Source organism: Oreochromis niloticus, linkage group LG22 (genome assembly GCF_001858045.2).
Source record: "Oreochromis niloticus isolate F11D_XX linkage group LG22, O_niloticus_UMD_NMBU, whole genome shotgun sequence".
Classification (NCBI taxonomy): Eukaryota; Metazoa; Chordata; class Actinopteri; order Cichliformes; family Cichlidae; genus Oreochromis; species Oreochromis niloticus.
The window spans coordinates 35,246,204-35,263,713 of NC_031985.2; the positions used below are offsets into that span (position 1 = coordinate 35,246,204).

At 40.1% G+C, this 17,510-nt stretch overlaps 1 protein-coding gene across 2 annotated transcripts in view; it reads right to left on the reverse strand.

The window, feature by feature from the left end:
- The window catches only part of thsd7aa (thrombospondin, type I, domain containing 7Aa), a 272,763-nt gene that overhangs the window by 212,530 nt on the left and 42,723 nt on the right, over positions 1-17,510 (reverse strand). For both annotated transcript variants that reach the window (XR_003215883.1, XM_019350980.2), the window contains exon 4: positions 6,589-6,770. Coding sequence is in view for 1 of the 2 variants with exons in the window: in XM_019350980.2 (XP_019206525.1) it covers positions 6,589-6,770 (182 nt within the window). In the remaining variant the exon portion in view is untranslated. The remainder of the gene's footprint in view (positions 1-6,588; positions 6,771-17,510) is intronic.

Sequence of the window (17,510 nt, forward strand, 5' to 3'; positions counted from 1 at the left end):
AGTCAAGTTTAGCACATTTCTCTTCCTGTCTGTGTCCCTGGTTTCTGGTCATGAGGATGTTGTGTAATTGGTGTCTGTAGTTCACAAGGGTGTGAGTAGAGCCACGCCTTTCTTTTTTTTGACCCTCCTCTCATCCCATTTGTAAAAGTACATTGATGTTTCTAGCAATATTAATGAATAGCTGAGTGCAACTGGCACTAATCAATATACTCAGGTCAGTACATGATCTAATTAATAGAAATACTTTGTGCTCCTTAAAGTAAATCATAAAATGTGTTTTTTTGGTTTTCAATAAAAGTTTAGTTTTATTAATTTTATTTTTTTTAAGCTGTTTCTTTTTCAATTTGCTCTCCAGGCTTGATGAAGGTGTTTCAGAGTTCTTCTTTGCTGGTTTTAAAGCCATTTTAGGCGATCGTGGCTCAAGAGTTGGGAGTTCGCCTTGTAATCGGAAGGTTGCCGGTTCGATCCCCGGCTCGGACAGTCTCTGTCGTTGTGTCCTTGGGCAAGACACTTCACCCGTTGCCTACTGGTGGTGGTCAGAGGGCCCGGTGGCGCCAGTGTCCGGCAGCCTCGCCTCTGTCAGTGCGCCCCAGGGTGGCTGTGGCTACAACGTAGCTTGCCATCACCAGTGTGTGAATGTGAGTGTGGATGACTGGATATGTAAAGCGCTTTGGGGTCCTTAGGGACTAGTAAAGCGCTATATAAATACAGGCCATTTACCATTTACCATTTTCAGTCCAATGCTCGTACCCAGTTTTAACCTTGCAACCATGCAATTGAAACTGTATTGGACCAGTGTGGATGCGGGTGGGTGTGAAACTCTTATCAACTGTTTGGGCTGAATTTTGTGGACCAGATAAACTAAACAGGCCTGTTTTGAGTTGTTAGATCATGCCATCAAGTGTAAATGACTTCTGCATATTTTTAAATTACACTTTATTATAAATTCAACATGATGTCACAAAGTTTGCAGAAGTCTTTCTGCATCAGGTTTATTAATGTACTCTGAACTGCATACTTTTTAGGACTGGGATTATGACAGTAATTTAAAAATCAGATGAAACTTCTATGATTATTTTAATCAAAGAACAAAACACATTAAATGCATTCAGTTAGAAAGTTCTACAAAAAGGCAGAGATGGGCAATGTCTGTAGAAAGAAACATCAGATCCTTAAGAAGTGACAATAGTTTCAATGTAATTGATTTGAATGACAAGGACTAAAATGAGACAAGCAAAAATTCCTAATTTTAACGTGTTCCTAAATGTTGGGAGCATACAAAGAAGAGGATTGGTTTTATAACATCCATAACAGGGCTGGAGCCTATCCCAGCTGTCATAGGGCGACAGACCCTGGACAGATCGCCATTCTATCACAGACACCCATTCACACCTATGGGCAATTTAGAATCATTAAGGCATGTTATTTAACTAATTGCATGCCTTTGTAATGTGGGAGGAAGCCAGAGTAACTGGACAGAACCCACATGAACACGAACATGCAAACTCCACACAGAAAGGCCCCGGCCACATGGCGGAGTCAAACTCAGGAACTTCTTGCTGTGAGGCAACAGTGCTAACCACCGCACCACCGTGCTGCTCTTTTTCTTTAAAAACAGTGTTCTGTAGTGACCAAGACATTGATTTAGTGAGCCACACTACTAGGATCTACAGCAATGACATCAGAATTTCATTCCGACAGGAGCATTGTAGTAGGGATGGTAACAAAGAGAGGGAAGGTAATCAGAACTGAGGGGAGAAGGCAACTGAGGCAAACACTGAGAACAGATACCTTGGAATCGCACAGGCAAATGGGAACCATGAACAGAACAGCTCTTTACTGTCATTGTACATGTACAACGAAAGAGGCTGCTAGAAAAGCCACAACCCCAAGTCGGCAGGAGGCTGTGGACTAGTGATTGACAGAACCACTATCCAGGATTAAACAACAAACATCTGTGAGTACATCAGGAAAATGGCCACAACTGATCATGTGCTTAGTGAATACCTCAGACAGCAGAAACCCAAGAAAGAAGTGGGGCAAGGAGTGGACACGTCATGGAAGAACAGGCCCCTGTATGGCATATACCACTGGCAGACAGCAGAAGCGACTGATGTCAAAATTCCTACCAATAGCTTGACAAAGCTGAACACAGTGCACTGCACAGCACAGGAGCAAGCTACATCGATAGAGGCTGCTATCGACCACACCAGGCAAGACTCGAGGTGCAGGATGTGTAAAGATGCCCCTGAAAGATTCCAGCACATACCAGCAGGGTGCAAGATGCTAGCAGGCAGGGCACACATGCAATGAAACCGGACAAGCAGAGGAAGAGGCCTGTAGTGATAGCTGTAGCTATACCAAATGGTAGCAACATCAGGAAGAGGGAACACAAGAAGCTTGAGAAATACCAAGGACTGAGAGAGGAGCTCGGGAAGATGTGGAATGTGAAGGCAATAACTGCCATGCAAATTATATCCACTTGTATATCTCTTCTAAGCCCCAAAATGTATCTAAACTACAGATTTTACAAAGGTGATTGGACTCTATTAAACGTTGGATGGCTGACCATTTTTCCAGTTTAATGGAGAGAAAACAGAAGTCCTTGTTTGAACCTAAGGTTAAGGTAATGCAAACTCTCAGTCTTGCCATATTCACTAAATCTTCTAACACGAACCTTAGCAACTTTTAACGCAGCTTTCGCTTAGGTAACTTGTGTTAAATATCTGGCATTTATCACAAAAACTGTGTCACATTCTGAACTGTAAATTGTTATTGATGAATTTACTTCATCATGTCTACATGCATTATTTATTTGTATTAGAAAAACCTCCCTCACTAAGTCTTCACATTACACTCTTGTTAATTCAATTACACCAGCTTTCCATCAACGTCAAAGTCCAATTTAGAATTCTTTTTTGACTTTTAGACCTCTACATAGCCAAGCACCAATGTATATCAAGAACATTTACAGACGTACTTTTAATCCATACGTCCCAAGCAGGTCCCCGAGGGCTGCTCAGAGCCTGCTGACTGTGCAGCATGCAAAGCTGAAAACTATATTAGACAGAAACTTTGCCATCAGACTCTGGAATTCTCTCACTCAGCTAAAAATCATTTTAGCATTTTTGTTATGAAACACTTTTTATATTTATCTTGGAAGATGCTATATCAATAAAATTTTACTTATACTTACTTATCATTGTGTAGCTGTTACAGACTGAATTTGGAAATTTGGAAATTTTGTAAATTTGAATTTGCGTGAAATTTTCAAAACAAGCTGAGGAATTATTAACAAATACTAGACTTTTAATGTATAATTTGTTTTACTGTAAACATATTTAGAAAGCCCTTTTATAGTCTTCATGACCTCTTAAAGCACTTTAGACTATAACATTTATACAGCACCTGACATACGTGGCCTATTTACTACCAACATTGATATTTTTGGACTGTGAGGAATAAGCCAGAGTGCTCTGAACACAGCAGGGCTTGAACCAGGAACCCTCTTAATAAGAAGTGACAGCACTAACCACAATGCCACCATTAAATGCTTAAAACTAGTGGTGTGCGATACTGCATATTTTGGTATCGATCCGATACCAAGTAAATACGGGCCAGTATCGCCGATACCAATACTTTTCTATAAATAAGGTGGATGTGTCATTGCATTGCTAAATCTCAATTAATTTTCATGACCTTAAGTGTCTTTTGTGATGTTTCCTTTTTTATTATTAAATAGTTAAAACTAAGGACATAATTGGGACAAAGTTTATAATTAAATAGAAAATGCTGTATTATCAATTTTGTTTTAGAAAAATCTTAAATCTTAAATCTTAATCTTAAAATCTTAAATGGAAGTGAAAATGAAAGCGGAGTGACGCAAACCGGTAAACAAATTAAAACAAACAAGTACTGTTGAGAAACTATAATACAAAAATAACAATTTAAATTCTCAACAACAAAAACAACTGGTGAAAATATAAATAATATGTCAACCCCCAAAGCGTCACGTCACGTGACAGCACAACATCTAAACACAAGAGGGGGGAGGGGGAGCAAAGTGTGCCTGCTCTGCGCTGACACAGGAGCGGCGAGTCCGGCGACCTGGCTGTTTCGTCTTTGCCGAAAGCAGAGCATTGCAGACAAGAGCGGAACTTAAAGTAAAGAATTGATCTCACCAGGCTAGTATCGATCCGATACCGATGACGACTTGGTATTGATACAATCAATATTTGGATCGATCCGCCACCACTACTTAAAACCAGCAACCAAAGAGTACAGAAAACCTGGCACATGCCTTTGACCAACAACAACTTGGTTTAAAAACAACATAAGTTGCAGAGGTGGAAAGTGACAAAGTACAAATACTTTGTTACTGTAGTTAAGTAGAATATTCAGGTATCTGTACTTTACCTCAGTAGTTATTTTTCTTGTTTTTTAATTTTTACTTTTACCCCCTACATTTCAACACAAATGTCTGTACTTTCTACTCCTGACATTTTCAAATCAGGCTCATTACTTTAGGTTCAAAGGTATAATTTATAGCATTATACTCGGTAGTTAAAGTGGGTGCACGATCTGATATCGTCGTGTTGGTGTTGTTCCCAGATCATCATGCTAAATGTTGTTCCAGGATCAACATTGCAAGTGACCAATCAGAATGTTGTGACGTCATACTTTTGCGACTTCGGGAAAAACCGCCGTAAAACAAAAAACTGTACTTAAGCTGCGAGAAACTGCCTCTGTCCACCGATCAACGGACCCTGACCCTAATCCTAACCCTAACCCTTTAATAAACGGTAAGTAGAATTGATATTGACAACATTGGAATTTCATAAATGCACGAATGGCTTGGCGTGCAAAACAATAACGTCACAACAATGTGATTGGTCACTTGCAATCTTGAACCTGGAACAACATTTTGATGATGATCTGGGAACAACACCAACACGACGATATCAGATCATCCTAAAGTGGGCCGGGAACGAGTGCAGGTGTCTGTATGTTGTAGTGAGCATCTAGCTTAAGAGGGAATAAGCATAAAGGGAATATTGTTTTTACATTAAATAACGTTTCTACAACATTTCTATTAGCTCAACAAACATCAGCAAACAAACAAACAATTTGAATACAGGCTGTTGCACAGTGTGTTGGTAGCTAAAGTTCCTGACTTAGTTCCAGGAAGAAAAATGAAAGAGAGCTAACTTCACTCAGAAATGGTGAAAGATCTAAGAAAGGGCAAAACAGGAGAGGAAGAAGAGAGGTTACATTTAAATGTAAGGGCTGCTTAGTAACACTGCAGATTTAAAAATTATATGTAATGTCATGTGAAGCATCCTGCAAAAAGTAAGTCTACTAATTTTGTGTTATTCAAATGCTGTATTACATTCTGGGTAATTTTGTACAGGATAAACAGGTTAGCTGTTTATCCTGATTTTTTACAGTAAAGCACTGTGTTGTGCACTGATACACAGTGGCTATGGTGCTTATGGCTACTGTTGGGTTACATCAAGTGTAGCAGAGATTAATTTACATTTAAGATGATGATGCTTAGATTCATTCAGTGAATTCAATCATTATACTACCTTTATACTGTTTATTATAAAGAAAGTATACAGTATACTATTAGTGTATGATATGAAATTCAGCCACGATTAGAAGCTTAGAAGCATCTAATTCCATCTTGTTGAATTCAGATGTGTAAATCCACAAAGAGCAGCAGATCAGTTGATCACAGCTTGTCCACTAAGAAAATCTGTCGGAGTTCACGTTAGAAATTATTGTGAGTTGCTGATATTTTCCCCATGCTGAGCCACTACAACAGAACTTAGTGTTTCCTCACTTGCAGAATCTCACTTAACCCCTCATTGTTCTCATTGTTCTGTTTAGGTGTGGAAGCAAAGTCCCACTCTACCAAGAGAAAATAGTATTTTTTTTTCCATTCTTTTACTGCTTGTGTCCTAGGTAACAGACTTAAGTACATTCATTAGAATTTAGGTTTGAATAAAATTAGTATTCTCATGTACTAATATTATATTTGCAGAAGGTCCAGTTACCTGTGCATGAAAATAGATGATAGAATTGTCCTTCAATGAGCTACTTTTTACTTGCTTGCTTCATGCCTATGGTATTCATTTTTACTTGAGTAAAGAAATTGACTCAGTACTTCAAATTTTACTGGAGTATTTCTTAACACAAGTATCTGTACTATAGAATGTCTGTACTATGCATGTCACCTCTGTTGAAATAGCATGCATATATAAAAAATTAGTATGAGAATTACAACACAAAATGCTTTCTCAATCTAGATTTAAGCAACACTTCAAGTAATACATAGTGCTGTCATTCAGACAGATATTTTCCCCCATTCATTCTATTCCTTTGCTGTTTGATTGTCTTACCTTTGATTTCAGCACTGATTAGGTAAATGAGTTCTTGTAAGGATGATAGTGGTTTTAAGATACAATGAAACAAGCCTTAATCAGACAATGAAACCGGTTGGAGGTTAATTTTGAAAAAGACCAATGCAATGACAACATTTACCTTCCCATGAGTGTTTTTTGTTTAATAAAACAGAGAAAATACCTTCTTTGATCCTGAGAGGGCTAAGGTTTGATGGTGTATCAGTGCTGGCTTGCACACAGTACACCTCCCTAGTCTGAGTACCACCTCCACACATTCCTGTATGGTTTCCACGTCGGCGGTCCTGCTGGCTCAGTAGCAAGTCCACCTTGCACTCTGTCCATTCTGTGGTCTTCCAGCTGTACCTGCAGACAGGTTCGAAAACAAGAAGAATATATGGGTATATCTCCTTTGTGAATCAGTAAATAAACTGATAACATGCAACAACATTTTTGCTCAACAGTTTTGAAGAGAGATACAGATACAACCAAAAACTATCAAACTGCAATGGTAAACTGCAGCTATTGAAACCATTAATCAGCGAGTCGCAAAGTCTGCTTGATAATAGGCTTCATTTTCTGACTATGAAACATATTTTCAGCTTTAAGGAGCTGAGCAGGTCTTCTGTGCCATTGACAAGCTGCTGCTTGTCTTCCTGCAGCGACTGATGACATATTAATTGAGTGTTTCTGACCATGAAACAACTGTCAGAATAGAATCAAATCAAACTAGCACATGACTTCCAGTAAATATATGGTTTATAAAAAGAATGTATAAACATGCATCATGAAGGGGCTCATAGAGACCACAACAGAGTAAAATTGCTGTATATTATTTATATAGGTGTGTGAGTTGATTTGATTATTATGTGAAGTTAATCCTTTAAATAAGGAAAGAAGAAAAGAAAAAGGTGCTAGCAAGAGATTTAAAAGTAATTAGAAAAAGGAAAGCATTTTTGAAAATGACAGAAAGGAAGAGAAAGACTGTAACTAAAGTGGAGTGAGTGTCATGGTCCCCGTGTCTGTCCGGCCGGCCCCGTAAGGCTGCATGTGTTTTTGTTTACTCTCTCTTTCTCTCGCCTGTCCGCCTGGGCGGAGCTCACTGCGGGCTCCCACCCTTGGCCCACACAACTGTTGCCCATCAGGCTGCCATTATGTGTTTGCCATTTAAGGCCGGGACGCAGACAGTCTCAACGCTGGATGATTGTGCGAGACACGTTAGTGAGCCTCTAACCTCAGTGAAGTTTTTGTGTAAATCTGTGATTCTGCATAACTGATCTCTCTTGTGAATATTTTTCCCGGACCCGTAACCTACCCACTGTGTGGACATGTGTGAAGAAGAGAGCGAGTGTGAGAGACCTTCCCCTTCCCGGATTTTCCCCCTGGACCCTAGGAACCCCAAATTTCCCCCACTGTATATATTTTGCACCTGGTGATTGTGTAAATAAAACTCTGTTTTTGGAACTGAACTCTGCTCTGCGCTTGTCCCCACCATCGCTTCTGACAGTGAGCTGATCCTGAGATATGCAAAGCAGTCATTTGGATCAAATGATGCTCCGCCCCATATGGCAGTGCAGATGTAGGCCTTAAGCAATTAATGATCCACTAAGTGTGACTAGAAAAGGAAAATGTAAAAGAGAAAATCTTGCTAAACACCAATGGGCATGCCCTCCAGTGGACTAACTTGACTATAAGTGATTCATGAGTTAATAACAAGTATAACTAGAAGCAAAAACCTTATGACCACGCATGTATAAGCAAAACAAGAAATTAGATGTGACCGAGCATGCTTGAATGTGGACATTGTTAGGGATAGTAATGTTTATATAGGAGCATTGACTGTGATTGCTGAAATTAACAATCTATAATCTAAGGGTAGTGGTGAATAATATATTGGTGATACAATGTAATCAGGACAAAATTGATAATAAAGTTATGGATAAACAACCGGAATAAATAAATAAATAAGGCAAATTAAACAAGATATGATATAAATGCAATAAAAAATAGGCTAAATACTGTAATATGTAAAACTGATATTAAACAATAATGGGATATCTATATAGAAAAGAGGGAAGCAGCAGTAAAGATGAAATAATTGCCTGAACATAAACTCAAGACAAACAGAAACTCAAGGAATGAGAACACATTTTTGGGTTAAGTATTGGATATCCAGATGATGCTTGGTAAACACATCATTGCAGACATGTTTACCAAAGCCAGGCTGCAGTAATAGAGCTGACTGTGTAATCAGCCACACTCACAGCAACCCTAGAGTTAAATCCATTTTTGGGAATTCCAGAGGTTTTTGGAATGAAAGATGTAAATAGCATCATGTGAACACCTTTTCCTACACTAACACAGTCTCTGATAGTCAGAGAGGTGAATGACCCCATAATTCTAAATGTTCCAGGAAGTTTGGCTCCTTGGTCACAGGAGAGGAAAGGCTGGTTAAGAGCACAGAAGCATCTTGTGACAGCAGAGTGGCTGAAGAGCTGTCAGCATTGAAGGACTGGATGGAGTACACAAGGAGCGAAAAAAAGAATGCTGACCAAATAGCAGGCAGAGCTGACCAACTGGAAAATGAAATTAGAGAAACAATGGAAGCTGAGAAACAACCAGATAGAATAGATCAGCACTTGAACCAGACACACCCTATTTGGTAGAGAAATTAATAATCCAGAGATGTTGGAAGAAATTTCACACATGTAAAAAGTGTGGTCGAGGGGATACAAAATGAGAGAGCTGGAGCAAAATTCAGCCCCTGTGGCATCCCTCATCAGATCTGGGGGTCCAAAGGCTCATTGAGTGGAACTGGTAGGGATCGTAAAAGCAAACTCTCCAAAAAGAAAAGCAACGACATAAACACATCCTTCACTTTCCCAATGACTTTTCTCATCACAGAGTGAATCCTTTTAAAAGTCCATTAATGAATCAAAATAATAATCATTAGTGCCAGAAGGAAGTCCTTTTGATCACTCTTCTGGACCAAAAGAAGTTCTCATCCTACTGCAATCTAGGGTTGGCAGATAAGCTGCCAGACCTCACTGAGGGAGCAAGTAATTTATCAGTGCTTTAGAGGAGACTGTTGGAGTAATGCTGGTGCTAATGCATGTGGTAGGTAAACGCGTTGCTGTGTTTACCAAGGCTAACCTCCCACAGTTATGTCAAAGTAAAGCCTATGACAGTGAAGGGTTTGGAGGACATCACACAGACATGTAGGAGGCACTGAGAATATTTTATCCAGAAAGAGTAGACCCCTCCAGAGTGAAGGGAGAAAAAAATAACAGATGAGTAATATCTTTCCAAATTTCTTCACAACTTTCAAAGCAGATTCAAAGGTGAAACAGGCAGTATCTGGAACAGAAACCCTGTTTAAGGTAATAACAGTGGAGGCCATGCTACATGAAATGCAAAAGTGAGTGGAGAATGTAGTGGGGCTGAATAAGCTAGCATGGCTGTTGGCTGTAGATCATATTGTCCATCATGTTAATAATTATAGGAAGGAAAAACAACAAGCAAAGAAAACGAACAAACACTTGACTAATAAACTGACCCAACTAAAGCTGGGAAAACTAACCAAACAAAAGAAAGACAAGATTAAAGCCCAGGCGCTGTTGGTCACCACTGATCCAGAAGCAAGCCACAAGCACTAGCTCTAGCTGTAGCAATGCTGCAGCCTTCAGCACACCATTAATCCAACAGGTCCTTGAGGCAGATGAAGTATGAGTTAACATGAACGATAGAAAAGGCAGCAGCAGACAGATCAACAACCAGGACTAAGGCAGTCTGGACAACACCAAGTGTATAATCATTCTCATTGTACACCTCAACAGAATGAAGCACTCATTGTTATTTATTCCTGCTGTCTTACTATTTATATTTTATTCCTGCACATTTGGCGTGGAGCACCCATAATTTTGTTGTACACATACAATGGCAATAAAGGGCTATTCTATTTTAGTGCAAATAATGTATGTTGGGGTTACAATTAGCATGGTCATTGAAGGAGAGACTGTCCCATTAAACAATAGATCGACTCTGGTATGACATGAATTTAACTTAGTATTATCAATACTAGAGGAAGACCCATCATGCATTGGTGATGCCGTGCTTGAATTGAATCACATAAACTAGGTCCCATGGTGGAATCTGCTCTGAAAGTACTTGAGTGGATTCCACCTCAAAATAAACAAATTCATGTTTCAGCAGCAACAAGTGGTACCATTAGAATATCGATAAAAGTTTGTGATGAGAGCATGACAGCCAAAATCCTGATGAGTAAGACAACCATGGAAATTACTCCACATCAAGCAGTATCCCCTAACACAGCAAGCAATAGGTATCCGCCCCTCTATTGAAGTGTTAATAAATCACAAGTTTCTGCAATACAATCATTTTTGCAATTCAAAATCATGACTCCAAAGACTATTGTTTGGTCCAGTGCCTCAGAGCAATCAGTGCATCATGAAACACCGCTTCACACTGAAACACCTGTTGTTTCTGATGCTCAGCTGTATACTGTGATTGATTTGTGTTCAGCTTTTTTCATTTACCCTTGCACCTTGATTCACAATTTCTCTTGGCCTTCACTGATAAAGGACAGCAGTACACCTATACCACGTGGCCTAGGTTTGAACCAGTCTCCATCCATCTTCAACCATATGTTAGCACAGAATTTGCAGCAGATTGATGTACCCAACACTGTTGCATTATGCAGATGACGTTCTCATTTGTAGTATCACTAAAGAAAATAGTGAGAAAGACGTCTGTTTCTTTTCTACCTACATTGGCAGTGGGGGGACCATAAAGTAAGCAGAGACAAATTGCAATTCAGCCAACAAACACACACAGAGGTGTCTTGGTAGACAACTTTGTGGGGAAAGGAGGCTAATTGCTCCTTCCCAAACAGAAGCTGTGACCAAAGCGCCCAAACAGTTAACCATGGGCCAGGTGTTTTCTTTCCTGTGAATGGCAGAATATAGCAGCCTGTGTATCAGCTATAATATGGACAATAGGTCAAAGCAACGATAAAGCCATGCTGCAATGGACAGAAGGTGCAGAAGGAGTCTTTGAGGCACTGAAGAAAGATATGCAGTCTACCCCACCACTGGGCAATGGCTACTGATTACTTTAAGCCAATATATAAATGAAACTGAATTAAATTGAAATGCTGTACTCATGCAAGACACCCCTATGTATGCACCCTCTAGCCTGTTACTGCACTAAACTTGACAACATGGAAGCTGGTCTGCCACCCATTTATCAGGACCAGGCAGCTGCAGCTTTTGCTTTTAAAAAGGCATCTTTATTGACAGTTAGCTACCTAGTGATACTTTATACATCACACCAGTTTACTGCTCCAGATTTGTTTCTACCCAACCAAGGTGTACAGGCTACGAAGGCAATTCTCAAAGTTCCAGAACTGAACAACTGGTGCAACACTGCGAACCCTGCAACCAGGATGATGTTGCCAACTGATAGGAACTCACATAATTGTTACAGCAAACTGAGAAGCTAAGCACATGAGGATTTGCACAATAAAAACAATAGCTGCTGATCTTATTTTATTTGTGGACAATTCCTGTTTTCAGGATGAAAATGTTGACCATGCTGGTTATGCCGCTGTTCAACTAAACTCTGCTGTTGAGACTTTCACAACCATACAAGCACGAATGGTTGATCAGCTGTGCTCTCCATAACCTGACAGCTGCCTGTAAAATAGCTACAGGTAAAAGATTAAATGTTTACTCCAATTTGCTTGTGCTATGTGCCATGTCAGCGCTAACAACTGAAAGCAGAGAGGCTTCCATCGAGCAGATGGAACACCAATAGCACATGGGGAAGCTGTCTCACAATTAACAGAAGCTCTACAACTCCCCTCTGTTGTACTAGCAATTAAATGCCCAGCACATCAGAAAAATGACACCATTGTAGCTAAAGGCAACAGTGTAGCAGATGAAGTAGCAAAACAGGCAGCAGTGAGAGCCATGATGGCACCTGCATTAACAGATGCAGTTGCTGACCCTTAGTCAATCTGAATTCGATTATAGTTGCACAGGAAAAGGCTAACGAGCAAAAAAAACCCCATCCTTGGATACAGTGAGATGCACTCAGAACCATTCAACCACCTGATGTTGGTCTTACTGAGAAGTAGTCACAGACATTTTGTGCTACTAGCTTCATTTGGGGGCGATCGTGGCTCAAGAGTTGGGAGTTCGCCTTGTAATCGGAAGGTTACCGGTTCGAGCCCCGGCTCGGACAGTCTCTGTCGTTGTGTCCTTGGGCAAGACACTTCACCCGTTGCCTACTGGTGGTGGTCAGAGGGCCCGGTGGCGCCAGTGTCCGGCAGCCTCGCCTCTGTCAGTGCGCCCCAGGGTGGCTGTGGCTACAACGTAGCTTGCCATCACCAGTGTGTGAATGTGTGCGTGAATGGGTGAATGACTGGATATGTAAAGCGCTTTGGGGTCCTTGGGGACCAGAAAAGCGCTATATAAATACATATATGTATTATGGTATATAATGGTATACATAAATACCATTTTCATTTCTCCATTAAACAATTAATTAATCCATCTATCTTCCACATGTATCAGATCACTTCACAGTTACCTTAGCAACCCCTACTTCTCTTAAGGTTGCAGAATCAGACGGCAGCCCACACAACAGTATGACCAGGAGTGGTGATGTCACCCCAACACCTGAGACCTTGAAATCACCCCACAGGGCCCAAGGAGATATCCATTGGTCCAACCAACTGCAGTGCTCATTCTGACTCAGATAGTGGTTCAGAATAGTCGTGTCAGACAGGGGCAGGTTTAGAACCACTTGTAGAACTGCAAAAATACAGGGAGTTAAACTCATCTTCTTCTTCTAGACTGAGTCAGGGGTTAAAAAACCCTCAGGGTTGTAAAGACCCAGTTCATGGAGGAAATAAAGCTAAAAGGGGTTGTCAGCTAATAACCCTAACCATACGAACCCTCCTACTCTGTATGAGTAGCAATGGACAGGAACAGGAGATACTAACAACTAGTGAAATTGTGCAGAGATCAATTGCTTGTGTGTTAGCAATAGGATTCCACATTCAAGAGCTTTATTGTCAATACAGCAGTATACACAGTATACAGTGTACCGAAATTCTGTTTCACCCCAAGCCCCCCATGGTGCATTCTTAAGTATATAGGATTTTGGAGTTAGTTATAGGAGTTAGAGTTGCAGAAAAGGGGAAGCCGCCTATAGGAGAAATTATGACATTTACACATGGAAAGTTTGTTGTGTCTAATCAAACAGTAGAATCAGGCCAAAATAATGTCATATTAAACGTTTTTAATTATGCTAAAAACTCACACTCTGTCATTGTGCATTACTCTGGTAACAGTAGAGACTATGTGCAAGTTGGGGTACTGACAGGAGATTAATAGCAGCAAAAAGGAATTACCTCAGAGAAAGCATCTGTAATGATAAAGCTATTTTACAGACCAAAAGGAAATGTAAAGGAAAATCACCAGCTGTACACCACTGTATTAAAATGATCAAGATAGGTATCTAACACATTCTACCGATGGTTAAAATTCTCTGCTAAAATATTAGGAAAGCAAGACAAAAGATGAAGAAAACTCCTCTAGGTGTTACCAGTTCCATTGGATGGGGTGCAACAGTGTTGTGCAAACCCAGGCCAAATGTCTTTTGCTTCTTGTGGGTGACAACGAGGAAATATAATTATGACTATACACTACAGACATGCAAAGCAAACTTAAGCCTTTCATTGCACCTCGTATTACACCATATAACTCTAAAGGACAGACGTGTCCTATGACATAAAAAAAATCCATACCACCTGTGGCTACATGATAAAAACACAATTTTCCCTTTTTGCATGGTCCAGGGGGAGTAACATGAGAATATCACAAAAAATGACACCCGTGATATGAGTAAGATGATGCTGATATCATCCAAAACCCAAACATGAGTGGAATCTTTAAGACAAGTAACACCACTAAACAGTGGTATTTTTCTGGGTCAACACGCTGACACAAGAATACTGTGTCAGCGTGTATGGAGCAGAAGAGGAAGACTGTTTAGATTTATAACAGGCCACAATAAACCTCGTGCACAGTGCTTGCAAGTTTATGATGTAAGCAATAGCACATGGCTGTTAGATGTTGTTTTTTGGTTGTGTGATAAAGATAAATGCATAAATTCAGTATTACCACCTAACTGGACAGACATATGTGCACCAGTCATGTTAACAGGACAAATCAACTAGCCAGCAACAAAATTTATGAGATTCCAGATGCCTCACCTTATTATGTCTTTATGGAAAATTTTAGCTATTTAGCACTTTTAAAGTACCTCAAGATTGTTTGATCATGCCAGGCCATGCAGTAGAGTAGTAACTTACATTTGCGTACTCTGTTAAATAATATTAACCCTATAACGCCCTTTGTATCATATTTGATACATGAGTTTCTGAGACCTCTATCTCATCAACATGATCAATACTTGCCATAATTTCAAAATGTTACAGACAAAATTCTTTTTTTGTCTAAAATGAACATTGTTGTTAACAAAAAGTTGCCAAAAATGGCCAATGTATCAAACGCGATACAAAAAATATATAATAAATATATAATAAAAATATATCATGAACAACATGATATAGCAAAAACATCTTGTGGATTTTGTCATAAGGGTTAATAAACATCTCAGTTCCAAGAACATCAGAATTTTCCAGCTATTGTTTGATGGGTTCGGTCTTACAGGGTTAACTCCCAGAGTTATTCCCCCTGAAATATTGTTTTGAGAGTAGTTAATCATTTATGTTCATTTCAATAAAGTGGTACAGGAAAGTCAAATTGGTGGTGGGGTTACTAATCCTACTCCTATCAACAGTGTATAAATTCTGAGTGATCTGAACAGGGACCAAGTCAGAGGGAGTCCCCTGAAAACCTCTGCCACCTTGACAATCCTATACAGCGGTCCCTCGTTTATTGCGGGAGTTACGTTGTAAAAATAACCTGCGATAGGTGAAATCTGCAAAGTTGCCAACTTTATTTTTTACAATTATTATAGATATTTTCTCACTACACACTTTATACACTTTTCTCAGACAGGCATCGACATTTTCACACGTTTCTCTCTTGTTTAAACTCTCAAAGTTCAAACCTGCACAGAAAAACAAGTCCAGTATTATAGAATGAAACCAAAGGTCAAACCCTGTTTTCAGGTCCAGAACATGAGACTAGAGCAGCTGCAAGAGAATTCAACATTAATGAATCAATGGTACAGAAGTAGAAGAAGCAAGAAGAATGAGTTGAGTAAAGTTTGACTTATCTGACTGTTTTGTTTCGCTTAATGCGCCTTATAATCCGAAAATTACGCTAACTTCTATCTTCCTTTAGCATGTCCAGAAGACCAGCTTTTTGTGCGATGGTTAGCATCGTCCTCTGCCTTTTGGGAGCTACCGCAGGTACCTTTGATGGTGCAAAACGTTTCATCGACATTGTTGTTTGTTGGGGAGAAAACTTACAAACATACAGTACAGCACTGCAGAGTCACACTGCTAGGATCGAAGATTTATGTAAATTTTACAAGCTGAACACATTCTGTACTGTACAGGAGATGCGGCATGGAGGAGATTGATTGACAGTGGTCTACAGCTGATCATGACGCAAAACACGATGCACCGTAAAAAAAAAAAAAAAGCATGCAAAATTGCAAAAAAACCCAGCAAGGCTGCGAAAGGTGAACCGCATTATAGCGAGGGACCACTGTACTACTAGTGTTACAGCCTGGCCTATGGGGAACCAGAGCACAGCTTGAAAATGGAAGGATTAGTGCTACAGTGAGATTTGCAGTCTCAAAAACAGAATAGTTTATTTTTCATTTAATGTAGAAAACATCAGGGTAGGCACAGCCAAAACAACAAACAAAACAATCTAGAATGAAAACACAACTAACTTACTTACCATGAAAATCCAAAAATTAAATACAGGCGTCTAAACTCACTCCCTAGCCTAGACGGGAGAAAAGGTGTTAAAGAAAAAGGTTTCCCACCCCTACAGCTACCAGGTCTATTTGCTTTATAAATACTACTGTATACTTTATGATATATACTGTAAATATTATAAAAATATTATTCATAATATTTTTATAATATTTACAGTATATAGAGAAAAAAAACTAATATAGCTCTTCTAGATGCAGAAACTTGGTCACACAATACACAGCTAAACACACAACACAGCCTTGCTGGAAACAGAAAGTAGGCGGGCCAGCTGGCCTTGACATATTCCAATTCATAGCCAGCCCCATTCAGTCTCCAAACAATGGTCAGCGTCAAATCACAACAACAGTCACCTCAATCAACCGTCAACCCATCTATGAGAGAGTCTTGGCATCCCAACCAATTCCAGTTGTTGTTCGGGCAGCTGGAACCGGGCCATTCTTCAAAAACTGGATTCCACAGGCTGGACGAATTACCAACTACCCTCCTGCTGCCCCATTTCCCCATTCAAAATCAAACTACATGCACCTTAACCCCCAGAGTCAGCGGCCTCCAATCCCTGCATCGCCAGTTAAGAGAATAAATTTGATATTCACCTACAGTCTTTGACATGGCACTTGCCTTCCTGCCTGCTTTTGGAAGTCCTCATTCACCATTAACTATGAATGAATGATGTAACCAGTCATGGAGCGTGCAGATTTATATACTAAATACTGGTTGTTAAGAGGATTTGGAAAACACCCACAGAGAACTTCAGTCTAATAGACGTTGTACCTGGCTGGCTCCAAGATTTGTTGTTGTTGACAATCCATCCTCCTACGACAATAATAACAACTCAGGACTCCACACCCCCAGTGTCTCACCTCTAGTTCCACATCCTCATTGCTGCAGTTGTAGCCCTGCACACAGGTCACATCACTCCAGCTGTCTGGCTCAACACCTGCCCCTCCTCTGCCTGAGGATCTGGTGATGAGGGTGGGCTGGCAAATCTTATCCCTGGCCACCCACTCACCAGACAACCACCACTAGCCAATTCTTTGCTGCCACAGCAACCTGCTTCCTGTATGAGGAAGCTTGGTTCTCAGTGGTGGAAGTGAGAC